Source organism: Eschrichtius robustus, chromosome 5 (assembly GCF_028021215.1).
Source record: "Eschrichtius robustus isolate mEscRob2 chromosome 5, mEscRob2.pri, whole genome shotgun sequence".
Classification (NCBI taxonomy): Eukaryota; Metazoa; Chordata; class Mammalia; order Artiodactyla; family Eschrichtiidae; genus Eschrichtius; species Eschrichtius robustus.
Window position 1 is genome coordinate 63,821,131 of NC_090828.1, and position 17,660 is coordinate 63,838,790.

The following is a 17,660-nucleotide window of genomic DNA, read 5'->3' on the forward strand; positions in this document are numbered from 1 at the left end:
AGAAAGCAGCTGTTCTAGTTTAGCACCGTGAGCAAAGGACAGGACAGAAAACAAAAACCAGGTTTGGGGAACACACTGCATTCCTGCTGGGCAGCTGTTTCTTTACTGTGACAAGTGCTGAGCCACTAGCAGCAATCAGAGATTAGAATAACCAGTGTCCCTTGGTGGTGATGGCAATATTTAAAAGATTTTAATTTCATTTCAGGGAAATCATTAAGATGATCTATGTCTGCTCGTGAAGAGAGGCTGAGATAAATTCCACTGTGCGAAGGGGAAATCCGTATCTCATTTAATGAATATTGCTTTCTATGATTTTGTTCTTTTTGTATAAAATAGGTCATAGAGAAGCAAGATACTCTGGAGGACCTCAAATTATCCTCCTGTGCTTTCATAATAGCACATGAGAGGAAAGTGGGATCAAAGAGTTATCAAGGAAGAGTAGATGGAGAGGCTGTCTGGGGCCCAGGCTTCATGATGATTCACACTCTTCATTCATTCTTTTCACTTCCTGCTGTCTTGACCTTCTGGTTTGTACTACCCGGAGAGATTGGAATGACTTCATTTTCATCTAAATTGTTTTCATAAAACTGATCAAAGAAGTACCTTGCTTTTTCTAGAGCACGAACTCTCAAACTTTAGTATGTCTAGAGATCACCTAGACCCCTTCCTAAAATCATTCAGAAGTTCTGACTTACCCCGTCTAGGGAGGCACTCAGGAATCTGAATTTTAACAAGCACCCTAGACATTGTCTTGGGGCCATAAAGGGCTACAAGAAAATAAATTTTAAAATCATTTATAATTCTTCCACCTAGAGATGACCACTGTTAACATTTTGATGTATTTTAGTCTGTGGAGGTATGTGTGTATGTATGATTTTATCTTCCTAGTATCAACCAAATTATTCAAATTGGTATCCTGTTTTTTCACTTAACATTATACATAAGCAGTTCCCAATGCCACTAGTCTCCAAAACACCATTTTAATTAATAGTGCCTTGTGTAGAGTGTATTGATTTATTTAGTCATCCCCTTAATTTTGGCCATTTGTATTGCTTCTTCCCTTTTACTTTTAATGTACTTTGAACAGAAATCTGTATTTTGTTTTTCATCTACTTCCTCAAGATGGATTTATGGAAAGGAAATTAGGTTTTTCAACCGAGGTTCTAGGAGAGAATTAAACCCTAATGTCCTAAGGCATCTGTTATCTGCAATGAGTTACCATTTCTTCTCTGCATCTAGAGGCTATTAGTCACTACCATCCCTGGGGAACTCAGAAAACAGTCACTCACATTATTTCCTGTGTTCCGTGGTTCAGATGAGGAACACTAGTTGATAATGTGAACATTTTTAAGGCTGTTTGCATTTATTGCAAAAGGCTTTCTAAAATAATTCCTCTAGTAAATACTAACAGTACCAAACATTTGATTTGTGGTCATTTTTGATAGAGTGGCTATTATTACCATTATTATTATTATTATTATTTGGCCACACTGAGCAGCTTGCAGGATCTTAGTTCCCCAACCAGGGACTGAACCTGGGCCCATGGCAGTGACAGCATGGAGTCCTAATCACTGGGCCACCGGGGAATTCTCGAGTGGCTATTATTTTTCAAAATATTTTATAGGTTATTTCTAACAACTGAATTGTTTCTTCTTGGAAGGTAGGAAATGTGGCTTGAACATAGAATAATTATGAAGTAATAAGACTAATTTTGACATGTGGTTTGTGCAACTGGTTTCATTACTTAATAATTGCACTTGAGACTTTACAGTATCTAGTAAACTACCTTAATCATAGTTCAATGAACGTTCTCTGAAAGAATTTGTGAATCCAATCTGCAGAGTAAGAAGGGGTAAGAGGACACTTCAGAAGACGTTAAAATACATTCTTATATTCCATTTTTACAGAAGAATGGTGGGAGAATGGAGAAAAAAATGAAATGGAACAACCCTGGTTGACCCATCTCCACTTTCGACACTTCTAATAAAATTCCATTTTAATTGAGTTCAGCCCACTTTTGTCATGTGTCTCCATGAATATCACATTTTACTCCTGTTGTTTGCAAAACAACAGAGAATAAGGAATACATAGTGTAATATGCGAGTCAACGACTTGTTGGTATAGACTGAGTATGTACAAGCCAACGAAATACTAAGTAAGGGAATCCTTACTGGTTACGGTGAGGCAAGGATGACTCGACAGGAGTATCTCAAGTGGGTCTAGTAGGGCTTGGTTTGGCACTCAGGGGGCAGAGGCTAGCTCTAAGCAAGAGGATAAGCTTAGAACTTAAACTTAGAACTCTTATGGGAGTAAGAGGAATTGTGTGAACTCAAAGGAAGAGGGGGCAGAAATACCAGTGGCCTCCAGCATGGTGGTAGCAATAAACCAGGAAACAAAGAGGATGAAAGGAAACCTTTCTTTTTTTATGGAGATTCTGACTTCTAGTAGATTCTTCACTTGATTTGGATTCTAATTAAAAAGCCTAGAGTCTTAAATATTTTTAAAGCTCAGTTGAAAGAAGCTCTTTTGAAATGTAAATGATATACATCTTGTCACCATCACGAAGACTTTATAAGTGAAGAAGATAATTTCCATAGCTTCAACATAAAAGTTGGGACTGCTGAAAGCAGGCTGGGGTGGAAGGAGAAGGTGGAGGAGGACCCTAACAGGAGAAAAGGACACTGAGAAAAAGGAAGGAGAGACCTAGTAAGAGCCTCTGATAAGGGTACTTAGTAACAGCAATACCTAACACATCTTGAAGGCCAGCTAGACGTCCGCTACACCAGGAATCCTGGCAGCCATACCAGTAAGAATCATAATTATCTCCCGTTGTTGTGATATAGATAGAAAAATGAGACGGATGGAGACATCTAGGTTAAGTGTTTTTCTCATAGCCCTTGAAGGGTGCCTAGAAGATAGAATGGGAGCAGTGATTTCTCTCCCACACAAAGCTCTTTGGAAAAAGAAAAAAAAAAAAAAAAGTGAATGCATAACTTACCTGGAAGCAATTTTCCAGTGTGTTCTCCCATTTCAGTCTGGCAGAACAGCTGGCCATGTTTTTTTGGTAGTAGTTTTCATCTTCTTTTGACAACTTCTCAGTTGATTTTTTCAGTTTATTGAGGAGCTAAGGTAAAACATCAGTGTCACATATTCATGAACGCATTTATGAAAGCCCTTTGTCATTCTGGAGAAAGAATTATATGCATCCCAATGATGAGTTTCTCATCTCCCAGCTAAAGTCATAAACAGTGACTATAGATGACAAAATCAAAGACCTTTCTCAGAAAACAGGGATGTCAGAACTGAAAGGAAACCTAAGAGCCTTTCAATAGGATTCCTTCAATTTTTCACATGAGGAAATTGAGGTCCTTAAATACGATGTCATGTGCCCACTTTCATCAGATGAAGGGAAGAGGCCAAATGATAGGTGCAGAGAAGCAAGTACAGATCAGGAACTTCCAACTCAAGACTGTAATCTACCAATGATTCCCGTTCTCTTATTTCGTAAATCCTTCAGGCCTCCGCATTTCTTACCGGGACAGGTAGAGATTTGCACAACCAGATAATTTCTAAAACTAGCATTAGGCCTGGAGACCGTCCTCTCACTTCACTTTCACTATATAAACTCTGCAATATAACTCTGGGATCAGACTTCAGGATTAGGGTCCTGGTTCTGACTACAAGTGAGTTACTTAAACTTCACAAGCCACAGTTTTCTCATCTCTGTGATGGGGATAGCGATGCTCCCACTTCACTGTGTTGCTCTGAGGAATCAAGCAGGTGACACAGGTAAGGAACAGGGCACACTGCTTGACAGTTAGTATAGCACTCAAAGAAAGACTAGTGAGTGTTACTATTACTAGTGAAGAAAGAGCCTGAGATACATGCCATTGTTCACTGCAAGTTATGGACAGCTTGACAAATGCTTTCCTGTCATCCTGACCCCCAAGGATACGCGCCTTCACAAAGAGCCCCTTCTGGCCAGTCACCAAAACTGGCCATCCTGATTGTGAAAATCAAAGTAATACAAAACTCTCTGGACCAGGGTAGTTTGAATTGAATTCTCAAAATGCTCAGACACATAATTTCACATCTTTGAGAAAGGAAGAAGTTGTATTACATGAATGATTCTCAGACTTTAATATGCCTAGGAATGACCAGAGATTCTTGGAAAATTGCAGATTTTCAGGGTTCCACCAAGAGCAATACTGATTCAGTAGCTCGGTAGTGGGATCAGGAAATCTGAATTTTCACTGCCTCCTCAGATGATTCTGATGCAAATGGTCCTCAAGCCACAGTTCAAGCAGCACCAAGGAGTCCTGTGATTTAAGCAGTTTAGGATTTTCAAGGACAGAGATAAAGGTTTTTAAGAATGCTCCTCTTTATGTTTAAGGACATTTTGACTAATGTTTCAGTAATGAAGAACATTCATCCAAAATGCTGAATGTTAACACCACTCACTTTATTATTCCAGTTGATATGCTAGCCATTCAACTGTCCCTCAGCTCTGATGTATGACCTACCCAGGACACGGTTGGTTTTGTATATCAAGTGTGATGAGCCATTTATCTATAGAGATATGAGCTTGTGAATTTTAGCCTGATAATGATACAGAGAAAGGGTTGAATATGTACCATGGCTATACTTGGCTAAGTCATTGTTCTTTGATTCTTATTGAGTGTGCCCAGCAATGCGAACAGAGTCAATCTGGAGACTGATTGCACAAATCTCTACCTGTCCTGGTAAGAAATGCCAAGGCCTGAAGGATTTACAGAATAAGAGTACAGGAATCATTGGTAGATTACAGTCTTGAGTTGGAGGTTCCTGATCTGTACTTGCTTCTCCTCACCACTCACGTTCATCAGCCTACACTCTACAGCTATTGACTAGAAGTTTCTGCTCAGCAAATTTACAGCAAATAACCCCAAACAGATAGAGAAGAAGAATGGAGACTCATATTCTTATTTAAGGAACTTCTCAGAAACTTTTCCTAAAATTTGTCAAAGATTAAATACTTTTTCTTTCCTCTTTTCTTTCTCTTGGAACAAACATCGATTCATTAATTCATTAATTCATTCACCAAACATTTCTTGACTGCCACACCGTGTCATGTACTAGACACTGGGAATAGATAAAGGAACTAGATAGGCTCCCTCTCTAGTCAAGGACCCACACAGGCCATTGTTATCCTGTTTGATAGATCCCAAAATGATAGAAGTATTCAGGTGTCACAGAGTGGGTGCTCACAGAAATGATCCCTGTGTGAATAAACCTAAAATGAAAGTAGGAACTGGTGAGGCAAAATAGCATGACATGATACCAAAAAAAATTTTGGTGAGGTTGGAGCACACAGTTTGAGAGAAATAATAGCAAGTGAAAATGCTGAAAAGTTAAGCAAGGGCCAAGTCAGGGAGGGTCTTGAGGGCCAAATAAAAGAGTTTGTGCTTTATCCTGAGGTCACCTGGAAACCTTTGAAGGCTTTTTAAAGGAGAATAATATGCTCAGATTCGAGTTCCAGAAAAGTCAGCTTGGCTTGTGTATGAGGAATAGATAAGGAGAGGAAACTCTGAAAGCCAAGACACCAATTTGTCAGTTGGAGTAACCCAAGCAGTGATGATGGTGGCCTGGGAGAGAGTAGTGGCAGTGGGTATAAATATAAGTAGATAAATTCAGGAAGTATTTGATTTAGGACTTAGAATTGGGAGGATATGGTAGATGGTGATATTCAAATATATAAAAAACAGAGGAATAAAATATATTTTTGGTAGAGGGAAGTGATGGTTCCGATTTTGGATATTGAGTTTGAGATGCCAGAGAGCAGTTCAGAGACTGGTTTGGGCTGGAGATATAAATTTCCATATTGTCAGCAGAGACATGGTAGCCAAAGCCTTGAGAGTATATTTGTTGAGTATGTGCTATGTACTGAGCACTTGATATTGAGAGTACTGTGTGGGACACTGGAGATATGATGCCGAATAAAACAGAATGAGGCCCAGGAGAGAAATCATCAGGCACAACAATATAGAAAGTTCAGGCAGAACGAGGCAAGTCCATAAAGGAGCTTAAGAAAAAATTGACAGAAAGGAAAACCAAAAGAGTAAGATGTCGTTGTAGTTAAAAGAAGAGACTGTTTCTAGAAGGGGAAAGTCAATGATGCTTAATGCTTCCAAGAAGTTAAATAAAGTCAGAACTGGAAAGCACCCATTAGCTTTAGCAACAAGGACCACGTATTCAACGGCAAGAACATTTCTAGCGAATCGGTGGGGAAAGCTTGGTCGGTGGTTTGAGGAGTGAATGGGAGATGAGGAAGTGGAGACAGAGCACAGATAACCCTTTCAATAAATCTTATTGTAAAAAGAAAGAGATGATGATATCTGGAGATATGAATGACACAAAGGGTGTCTCCCTGATTCTTCCTACTCTCCCAAGATAGAGGGAAGTTGAAAAGGCTGATGGGAAGCAACCCTTAGAGATACAGGAGAGAAGGGAATAATCCAGGGAAGGGCCTCTGAGAGGAGGCTGGGATGGGAATCAGAGCACAGGATGAAGAACTGGCCTGTCGCATTGCACATAGGACTTCAGTAGGCAGGGGGCTGTACTGACTTCTATTTACTCTGTGACGCTGGAGGCAAGATGGTCTGCTGAGAGTGGGTGGTGGGGATGGAGGAGCGAGAAGAATGGAGATGTAGATCAGCTTCTGGTAAGAACAAGGATTGCTGAGCAGGGAAACAGGAAGGACTGCTGAGCAGCACCGAACCAGCCCGGCTCAAGTGGGAGATCATGGGCATGTCTATGTGAGATGCAAAAATGAACACCGCCTTAGGCATTTAGCTTTAGGACTAAAAAAGAGGAAGCTACCAGATGAAGTGATGACGATGGTAGGGGTCTGTGATGTAATGACAGCCAAGGGCTATGGTTGACAGGACCAGGAGGAGGAGGGCAGGGGAGGATCACGGACTTCCGCCTCCCAGGGAAGCTGCTAATGAGGGAAGGAAGCAAAAATTCACCACTTAGCTGCCCATGCTTTTGCCTTTGTCATTCCTCGACATCAATAAAGAATAGCTTCTAATGAGGGCTCCAAATGCCTACAACAAGGTCCTGGAGCTTAGGTTTTTAACTTACTTTGGTTTTGCCTCCTCTTCGGAAGCTGTCTCATTATTCAGTACCTGTTATGATCATTTCAAACTGTGAAGACTGACACAAGAACCTTGTAATATCTTGCTAACAATGAATTTAAGTTATTCAACTGATAGTTTCCTCAGATGAAATAATAGAGTTACTTGGCAATGACAATTCTCTTTTTCTTTTAAGAATGTTTTGGGTTGCAGTGGTGCTGCCTGCACTTCCTTAGGGGGACTCCATCTCTGGGGGAAGATATTGACTATTTCAAAGGTTACCAATCTGGCGCACGTACCATAAGGGGTGTGCAAGATAATCTAATACTCCAATATTATTTGTGTTCACTTTTGCCTAAAAAGAGTGTTCAAGCTCACTCTTATTCAATACATGAATTGATGTTAGTGCCCACGTGTGGACAGTTGAGGATTCTGAAGTGTTCTGGAGGGAGAGTGGGAGTTTTATAACATGAGAAGCTGATGTGGGTCTCACAAATGCTTTCACTCTCAGCATCCTGGGACATGTGCCCATCAGCAGGAGTCTGGATCATACGGATTTACAGATTTATTATCCACTTTAATTAGGTTAACACACACAAAATGAACACATGCCTTAAAAAGATTTCTGCTACGAAGCTGTAGACTGATGTTAATACTAACAATGCGGGCTTCCCTGGTGGCGCAGTGGTTGAGAATCCGCCTGCCAATGCAGGGGACACGGGCTCGAGCCCTGGTCTGGGAAGATCCCACATGCCACGGAGCAACTAGGCCCGTGAGCCACAACTACTGAGCCTGCGCGTCTGGAGCCTGTGCTCCGCAACAAGAGAGGCCGCGATAGTGAGAGGCCCGCGCACCGCGATGAAGAGTGGCCCCCGCTTGCCACAACTAGAGGAAGCCCTTGCACAGAAACAAAGACCCAACATAGCAATCAATCCATCAATTAATAAATAAATCTTTAAAAAAAACCCAAAAACGAACAATGCAAGCACAAGAAAGCCACAGGAGAACATCAGAGCCGACGCTTTCTCCCGCTCCCGATTACAGGCACAGCATCACCCACATGAAAAGGCAAAACCTGGCATGATCTACTGAGAGCTGATGAGAAGTTGACCAAAAAATTGACATTATCAAGAGGACATACTAGAAATACAAATTTATATTTACTACGGGTAAGGCGGAGCCTTGCCCCACATGTATATTTTGTCTGTATATGCCACCTAATGACTATATGAAGACATCATGATTAGCTAATCACTGAAAATATTATTTCATTTTACCACATCCTTCAAATATTTCTACTTTTTTATGTTGTATAATGTTCATAACATTAGTTTAATATAAAAAGTATTCTATATAATATACAAGATAGGTAAAGTACATTATATAATACATTATGCTATGTGTATATATTTTTTACTTATTTGGGGTGTGAGCTGAGAGACCTTTAATCGGGCTCCTTATCAAAAATATTGGACACCACTGGTTTAATTTGTCATCTGTCAATAATACCTTTTAAAAATATATGGGGACCGGGACTTCCCTGGTGGTCCAATGGGTAAAACTCTGAGCTCCCAGTGCAGGGGGCCCGGGTTCGATCCCTGGTCAGAGAACTAGATCCCACATGCATGCAGCAACTAAGAGTTCACATGCCGCAACTAAGAGTCTGCATGCCGCGACTAAGAAGCCCACATGTCGCAACTATGAGCCCGCATGCCACCAGGAAGATCCTGCGTGCCACAACTAAGACCCAGAGCAGCCAAAATAAATAAATATTTAAAGAAAAAGATCTTAAAATATATATATATATATGGAGACCAGGAATAACTTAGGACCCTTCTCATATTCTGCCACACTACAGCCCTGCAGAGACTCCGCACAGAGGGGGAATCAGCCAGTTCTCCTGTGTTCATAGCTAAGGGCAGGAAGCCCATCCATCTCTAAGCCATATGCACTCAGCCGGCCATGAGAGGTTACCTTCTGCTTCTCCTTCTCGGTCGTAATTTGCTTGGAGCTTTCTACAAGATGGAAAAGCGCTTCATGCTTCTTGGTACTAACCATCAATTTCTTCTTGGCCTAGAGTCAAAAACATACAAACAAAGCAAAAAAGGATCAGAAACTGATATCAAGAGAAAAACTCTTCTGTTCTGGAACAAGTCATGTTCACGTGCTAGCTTGAAGGATTGTGTATTTTTAGTTCTTCATTTCTGCCCTCACCTCAAAAATCTGCCTAAAATATCACAGTGGCTAACATTTTGCCCTGAGAACCACCGTATATTTTTTTCATTACACTGAGTTCATTCGAGAGGGTTATACATTTTGTTAAATCACCGAAGGCTTGCGAGTCTCCAAAACATCGTTCTAGCTAGCATAATGGAAGGCAATGGCTTTACCACCCACCCCGTACCCCTGCCAAAAAATCACAACAAACATGGAAGACTGCTGGCATCATTCTTTTAAATCTGCTTGGCCACAGTTGAGGTCATTTTAATATGCTCTCTTAAAACTTAGAGCAAAAGAAACATTTTGCTCCCTGATGCCTGGGCTTGAGAGCTGGGCATCTGCCCGGCATCTTGTGAACTACCCTGCATTTGTGGTGGGCAGGCGGAGGGAGGGGTCAGGAAGGAAGCAGCATTCGAAGTCCCCTACTCTGTTGATGCCTCCAGCTTTGGCCTGGGTTATGATGTGGGTGATTGGTCATTCCCTATACAGTCGCAGCTTGGCAGAACAGGATGCTTCAGAGATAAAATCAACAGAATTTGGTTTGAGTTGGATTTAGCCTGTTCAGGAACTGGGTTGATTGAAAGATGGTATGGTTTTTCACCTCAAGTTGCAAAGACTGTAAAACCAGACAATGAAGGGAAAAGTCCAGGCCTCTCTTTCCCTAGCAAGTCAGAGGCAAAGCCTTCTGAAGGTCTCTAAACATATGAAACCTCTACAAAATGGAATTCAAGGAACAAGAAGCTCAGAGACCCTCCCCTCCACCTTCCATCGGTCACATGCCCGCTGATAAATGAGAGTAGGAGCCAAGAGCATTTGGTTCTTTAAGGCTCTTCATCCGAGTCTCCAAAACAGACTACACCTCGTTACTGACATGCTGAATCCCTTGAATTGTAACTGGAGAGAAAACTATTATAGTGCAAGCATTTTATCTTCTCTAATTTCTCTGTCAATCTTCATAAAAAATAAAATCGTTCTATTTAGAAAAATTACTTGGTGGAAACTGGGAAATAAAAAAAGATTTTTTTTTGTTCCTGAAAGCAGTGGCAGTTACTGAGCATAGTTTCTCTTTTGGTCCATTGTATTGCATTTCCTGTGAAAGCTGAATATTTTATTTATTTATTTATTTATTTATGGCTGTGTTGGGTCTTCGTTTCTGTGCGAGGGCTCTCTCTAGTTGCGGCAAGCGGGGGCCACTCTTCATCGCGGTGCGCTGGCCTCCACTATCGCGGCCTCTCTCGTCGCGGAGCACAGGCTCCAGACGCGCAGGCTCAGTAATCATGGCTCACGGGCCCAGTTGCTCCGCGGCATGTGGGATCTTCCCAGACCAGGGCTCGAACCCGTGTCCCCTGCATTGGCAGGCAGATTCTCAACCACTGCGCCACCAGGGAAGCCCAAAGCTGAACATTTTACAGAATGTATTTTTTAAAACAAATTCTGTTTAAGAAAGCTCACAAAATCAAGAGCAAAACTGAAAACAAACGACTGGACTCCTGTTTATGGGACCTTTAAATATTTACTATAAAAGTGATTCTTGTGAGCACCCCTTTACCAGGACTGTTATTGTGGGCCTAGAAGTTCATTTATCTCAAACATTTCTGATTAATGTCCTTGTCTTATGGGGTCCTTGGTTCCAGCAGGAGCTTCAGAGGCAACACTGAGGGCTGAGATGCGGCCGCCTGTTTCTGAGGTTGTCTCCGCTTATTTGGCACTCATGGCCATCTACTTGGGAAAGAAAGTTCTCTTTGGGCACCAACACTTTGGAGATGAAAAAGAGAATTTCAACTTTGGTAGCACAAGTCCCCTCAAAGGGAATCACTGGGTTTTCCGAGCAGATTCCCTCTCCACTGGCTCCTAGTCCTTCCTACTCGAAATGAATTCCTCCTAAACTGGATTGTTCTAGAATAATCATATATATATAGGCACCATCTGTGATTCTCTCTGCTTAAGACCCTGTAATGATATGCTCTAAATTCTCACACCAGATCATAATTCCTCTCCTTAGAAGTCATTCACTCTTTCCTGCACACACGTTATTTAGCCAACTAAATTTTCAATTACATGGAAACAAGAACCATGTCTTAGTACAGTGTGGTGCACAAGGAGTGGGCCGTACATACTTGTGAAACCAATACAGGCATCCCCCTTTACACACCTTTACCCACCCCTCACTGTGCTCCTCTCACTGGTGAGACAGAGATCACAAATGCCCTTATAAAAGATAAAACCAAAACTCAGTATTCATATCTTGCCCTGAGTTTCAAATTAAATAGAGAGGCAGTCAGTGTAGGTAATGCTTAAGGGCAGTGACCTTGGAGCCCAGTGACTTGGAATAATTCTTGGTTCAGCCATTAACCAGCTTTGTAACATTAAGCAATTACTAACCTCTGTGTCTCTGCTTCCCCACCCATCTATAAAATGGGACAACACAAGGTCATATACCACATTGGTTGGTTTTTGCGATGATTCAACACATAAATATATAGCACTTGACATACAATAAACACCACATGTTAGCTATAAATAAAATCATATTTAGAGTTCTGCTCCTCTATTGATTTAGTTGAAAACTATATCTATATAATAACTCAGACGAGGAAACATTTCGCTTTTCAGTTAGCACTTAGAAATACTGACACTAAAACACACGATCACATTTGTACAAAAGCCAAAAGCTTCAATCCTGAAAATTGGGTTTACACAAATGATATTTGTGTATACTTGCCTTAATTTGATGATTCCAGTTGCTAATGACAAGATTTGCTGTCTTTTCAACTTCATTATCAAGCTATCGAAGAGAAAAAAAGAAAAAAAAATTTTTTTTTGCTGTCTTCTTGTTGAGTCACGGTGCTGGCTTATTAATTCTGGTACAATTAGTAGCACAATTAAGTGGAATTTAAAAATCCTATAGAGGACATATTTCCTGAGAAAAGTAGTCAACTCTCTTTTCCTCAGGTCAAGAATCTCTTCACAAGATTTACCCTGAATGCATTTGGTAAGATAATTATTTTTAACATATAACTCTGTAGAAACAATATAAATGGGTACAATCTGTGCGGAGGAGGATCTTGCATAGTTTGGTATCACTTCCAGTCCCATTACTTCCTCTTCAGCATTATTCCATGTGGGCCAAATTTTAATATCGTGAGAGTCAGTAAAAGCCTTAGCAGTGCTAATTTTACTAACTGTCTTATTGCCTCTAACGTGAATATTGCTTTAATTTCAAAGAGATTGAATTCTTAATCATAATTAACTTTTTCTCCTACTTTAAAATAGCCAATGGGGCAGTAAATGATGAAAATGGAACTAGGCAACCTCCTAAGGAGATCAGACTTAAGTTAGTGCAGAACCTTTTCTCCTGAACCATAGACCTTTCTTCAAAACCCACAGATCAGCCATTACTCAACCATTCTGAGATCTAGCAACACTGTACTTTTTTCTTTTTCAGTTCATTAAATTTGGAATATGTGGTTTAGCACAACAAATGCAATTAAAATAATTTTATGCACTGTGTCACTTTTGACTCTATGTTGCTGAAATATGGAACAAGTTCACTTTAAAAAATTCGACTTTTTTTGTGAGAAAATGTGGCAGGGTGATAGGGGTGCAACAGGGAGGGGCAAATGCTGAAAAGAAGATTGTAAACTGGACCAGCATTCTGAGGGGACCATGACATTAATTATCTAAAGCACTGTGATCATAGTACTTGTGCCTAATTTAGTAAGTACTAAGGAAATTCTAGTGATTATCATAGTATTATGTGGTATGAAAATATTTTGTAATTAATGAAGTATAGACTAGTGTTTGGCTTTTATTAAGTTGGTTTGCAAAGGCAGAAGATTATATTACTTTCTAATAATTCCTGTAAACTTCCCCCATCACCCTAGCCCTAAGGAGAACATCCATTCTGGTAAAAATACATGGATGTCCACCAAACATCGATTCCATTTCCTGACTCAGTTTCATAAGTTTGAATAAAATTTTCTTGCTATCATTTCCCTTCCATCAGGGCTTTCACAAATCCCCTCATCCTATGGACTTACCACCTTTAAGACCTGCTTTATCTGGCTGTGATCACTTGAAACTCCCCTTAGCCACTGCCCCTGCCCTTCTCAAATACCTCCTATCACTGCTCTGAACTTCTCACCTGTACCTGTCATTGACACAGATAATGACCATGACCCCATCCCTATCAGAGCTAAGCAGTGTTTATTAAATACCTCTTCATGTTGCCTGAAAATATATTTTAAAGTGCTCACTGACTGTATTACACGCAAATAAAAAGAAAACGGAACACAAATGAAACTGTTCTGGAAGGATAAGTACACAGACAGACCAGAGAATATGCCATACAAGAGGACCAGGTGCCCCGAAAGAATTGTTTAGTTTTTTTTCTTCAATGTTAAGGCTATTTGAGGATTATACCTAGTATTTCTTTTACCTAATTCCAAGGTCATAAGTATAGAGAAGCATTTCCTTTTAAAAATTGCATTTATAATTCTATTTACAAAAGGTGTATCTATTCAGTGTAAAACAATGTAAATACGAAAAAGTACAAACAAATGAAATAAAAATAGCCTCTAATTCCACTATCTAGAGATAATTCTTTTTTTTTTTTTTTAATTAATCAATTTATTTATGGCTGTGTTGGGTCTTCGTTTCTGTGCGAGGGCTTTCTCTAGTTGCGGCAAGCGGGGGCCACTCTTCATCGCAGTGCGCGGGCCTCTCACTATCACGGCCTCTCTTGTCGCGGAGCACAGGCTCCAGAGGCGCAGGCTCAGTAATTGTGGCTCACGGGCCCAGCTGCTCCGCGGCATGTGGGATCCTCCCAGACCAGGGCTCGAACCCGTGTCGCCTGCATTGGCAGGCAGACTCTCAACCACTGCGCCACCAGGGAAGCCCTAGAGATAATTCTTATCAACATTCTGGGGAGGTGCTTCCAGGTTTTTTTCTATGCATATATTCACACGTTTATTTTACAAAATTGCAGTTATATTGTTAGATTTTCTCATCTTGTTTTTTAATTTAGCACTACATCCCCACGTCATTAAATTCTGCTGCAATAAGATTTTTAGTGGTTGCATAGTATTCCGTTGCTTGAATTCATTGTAATTTATTTTTGGATGATGAAGAAGTGTCCATTTTTTCACTACTATAAACAATGCTTTAACAAACATCCTCATACATAAATCTTCGGGTTTGTGTTTATTTTTATGATAAATTCCTGAAACGTAGTATCACCTTTAGATCACCTTTTATTTCTTGAGCCAAAGACAGAAATCTTGCTTTAACAGGGAGAAAAGAAAGATTTTGACTCACTGATTTTCTCTTCTTTTCATGTGCACTCAGGACTTGATGAGTTGGCTTTACTGCTTCCAACTCAATTGCTTTGCCAAGTTTTCTGGAAATAGAACATGAAAGACACACAAGCCTAGTATTAGGGTTTATATCTACTTTCCGAATTATTTTCTGGGGAAGTAAAATGGTGTGTTAGGCATATCTACTCAGTGCAAGTTTGCAGTGGAATATTTGTAGCATACCCACTTTAAATATTTATGACTCCCTTTGGGGCTGGAGCAAGGCCAGCGTGTGAGTACTCACTGATGCAGGTCCGCTGCCGACTTCATGCCCTCCGAGACCCAGGCCCAGGCACTGACAAGACAGCTGGAGGCAAAAACAAGGGAGCACAAGTGTGGGTGTCATTTTCCCAGGAGTCTGAGAAATAAAGCATCATGTCTGAGCCACTGCATTCAGCAATTGCACTCATATCCCTAATCCTATTTCAACTTCTCCATGGGATTAAATTCTGCCAACATATTTATTTGCACTATTGTCATTACATAAACTGCGTTTTTTTCCCAATCAGTTTTCATCCTGATTTCCATTTTTCATTTCATGTCTGTAGAAAATCAGGGAAATAAAGTAGCCAAGGGTGAGAAGCCATTTAGAACAGGCAGGAGAGAGCATGCCACCCTTAAGGACAATCTTTTCAGGCTCTTCATTTCACAGATGAATAAACGGAGGCTCAGAAAAGTTAAGTTATGGAGGACTCCAGAGCCCTGGTCATGCCCTGTGTGCTGCTCTTGGGGTTGGGGTCTAGGTCCTGTTCCCTGCTGGCCTTTAGGACAAACACTCAGATGTTCTACTGTCTTGTGAGTACTATCTCAATTTAACAAGAGGGTAACTCTGCCCTGACCCTAGCAGCACAAAGGGAGAATTAGGAAGTATGACGCTATTTTCCTCCTACTTATGGTTGGCCTTCAAACAGGAAGTCCATTCTATCAATAAACCTCAGGGACAGAGCCAGTGTAGACTTTGATGGAAGGGAAGGGACAGATCAGTGCCCGTACTGAGAGCAAGACGGTGCAGAGGTTTTGCCTCCAAATGACTTAGGCTGCACCTGGCAGCCAGAGAATGGGAGAACTAGATCAAAGGATGTCAGATTTTCTGTGTATCCAAAGCCAGGCACAAAACCAGGCCCAAGACAGTACCCACTGTATGCTTCCAATTACAGGAAAGTCCAGAAAAGACAAAATAATCTAGATTGAAAAAAAGCAGATCAGTGTTTCCTTGGGACTGTGTTGGGGGAAGGATTGTAGACAGGTATGAGGAGTCTTTTGGTGATGAAAATAGGTATACTTTGATTTTGGTGGTGGATATACGGTGTATACATATGTCAAAATCAATCAAACCATTTACTTAAAATGGGTGCATCTTATTGCATGTAAACTAAATCTCAGTAGAGTTGGTTTTTTTTAAAAGAAACCCAAGCACACTTTCGGGAAGAGAATCTGACATTTGCCCCTGGGAGGAGCTGGGCGGCAGAGCAGGAAGGAGAAGGCGTTGGCCTCAGAGGTTCTGTGTCTGAATCCACAAGCTCCCCTTTGTTTCCTGCATGACCTTGGAAGAATCGCTTGATTTCGCTGACCCTCACTTAACTGGTCTTTTAGAAGAGAAATAATTTGAGTTATTATACAAGTACCTAACAGCTTTTGGTATAGATAAAAGTTCAGTTAATGCTTATTATTAAATATTGTTGTACTAACCCGTTGTACTAACTGAATTGAAAAAAATGTGAACCAACATTTTTTCAGCATCTGATGTGCCAATATCTTTACATATATTACCTCGTTTAATATGCACCCCCCGATACACACACACACACACACACACACACACACATACACAATGGAGCACATCTTGTTACTCCACATAACAGAGGAGGAAATCAAGGGAGGCCAAGTTACTTGTTGAAGGTCATAAATTTGAGATAAAGCAGGATTCACACTTCCTGATTTCAAGAGCTTCCGACTTAACAACACTGCTTCCCAAGTTAATATCCTCACCAAGGCCTTTTATGAATATGAGTTTAGGAGTCACAAAGACACAGGATGAACCCAGCTCTGAAATTCATTATCTGTGTGACCAGGCAAGGTTCTTAAACTCTCCAAGCCTCAAGTCCTTGTTTGTAAATAGGGATCATAAAAAGACTTCTCAGAGATTGTCGTGAGGATTAAATGTAGAGTATCTACGAAAGCATTTAACACAGTGTCTGGCTCACAGTAAGTGCCCAAGAACTGGAAGCCATGCTTGATGCTCTGGACTTGCCACATTTATATGAGGAAGCTGGAATTGAACATATGTCGCTTTTTATTACTTTTAAGAGTGATTTTGCCTTATCTCTTCCATATACTTACTTTTTCTTTGTGCTCTGTAATGTTTTGCTCAGTTTGGTTGCCAATTTCTGAAGTCCTTTGGCATAACTGATTTCCAAATTTGCCCTGTTAGCAAAGGGATAGTTGTTAGATAGGATACAATGGCTGGAAATCAAGCAAAACCACACACACATGCACACACACACACACACACACAGACACACAAACATATGAAGGAGGACTCAGGCTGATAATGCAATGAATAAAGAGATGATTTGTCTACTATAAGGATTCTCCTGTCCTAGGTGTAATCTTTAAGGATATCTAAGAGAATCCTACAGAAGGAGAGAAGTTTTCATTTAACCGTCTTGTACACTAGTGTTATGGGTTGAACTGTATTCCCCCACAAAGGTGCTTAAGTCCTAACCCTGCTGTCTGTGAATGTGGCCTTATTTGGAAATAGGGTCTTTGCAAATAATCAAGTTCAGATGCAGTCACTAGGATTGGCTAGAACTCAGTATGGATGTGTCCTTATGAAAGGGAGAAATTTGGGCACAGTCACACACACACACACACACACACATGGAGAATGCTGTGTGAAGATGAAGGGGCAGAGATTGGGATGATGTATTATAAGCTAAGGGATGCCGAAGGTTAATCGTCAGCAGACCAC

General features: G+C 40.7%; 1 protein-coding gene across 3 annotated transcripts in view; it reads right to left on the reverse strand.

Annotated features, from left to right (window-relative positions):
• NOSTRIN (nitric oxide synthase trafficking) overlaps window positions 1-17,660 on the reverse strand; it is a 57,022-nt gene that overhangs the window by 19,200 nt on the left and 20,162 nt on the right. For all 3 annotated transcript variants that reach the window (XM_068543946.1, XM_068543945.1, XM_068543943.1), the window contains exons 3-8: window positions 17,030-17,113; window positions 14,934-14,996; window positions 14,652-14,733; window positions 12,058-12,120; window positions 9,090-9,188; window positions 2,999-3,124 (exon numbers count right to left, since the gene is read on the reverse strand). In XM_068543946.1, coding sequence (XP_068400047.1) covers window positions 2,999-3,124; window positions 9,090-9,188; window positions 12,058-12,120; window positions 14,652-14,733; window positions 14,934-14,996; window positions 17,030-17,113 — 517 coding nt within the window. The remainder of the gene's footprint in view (window positions 1-2,998; window positions 3,125-9,089; window positions 9,189-12,057; window positions 12,121-14,651; window positions 14,734-14,933; window positions 14,997-17,029; window positions 17,114-17,660) is intronic.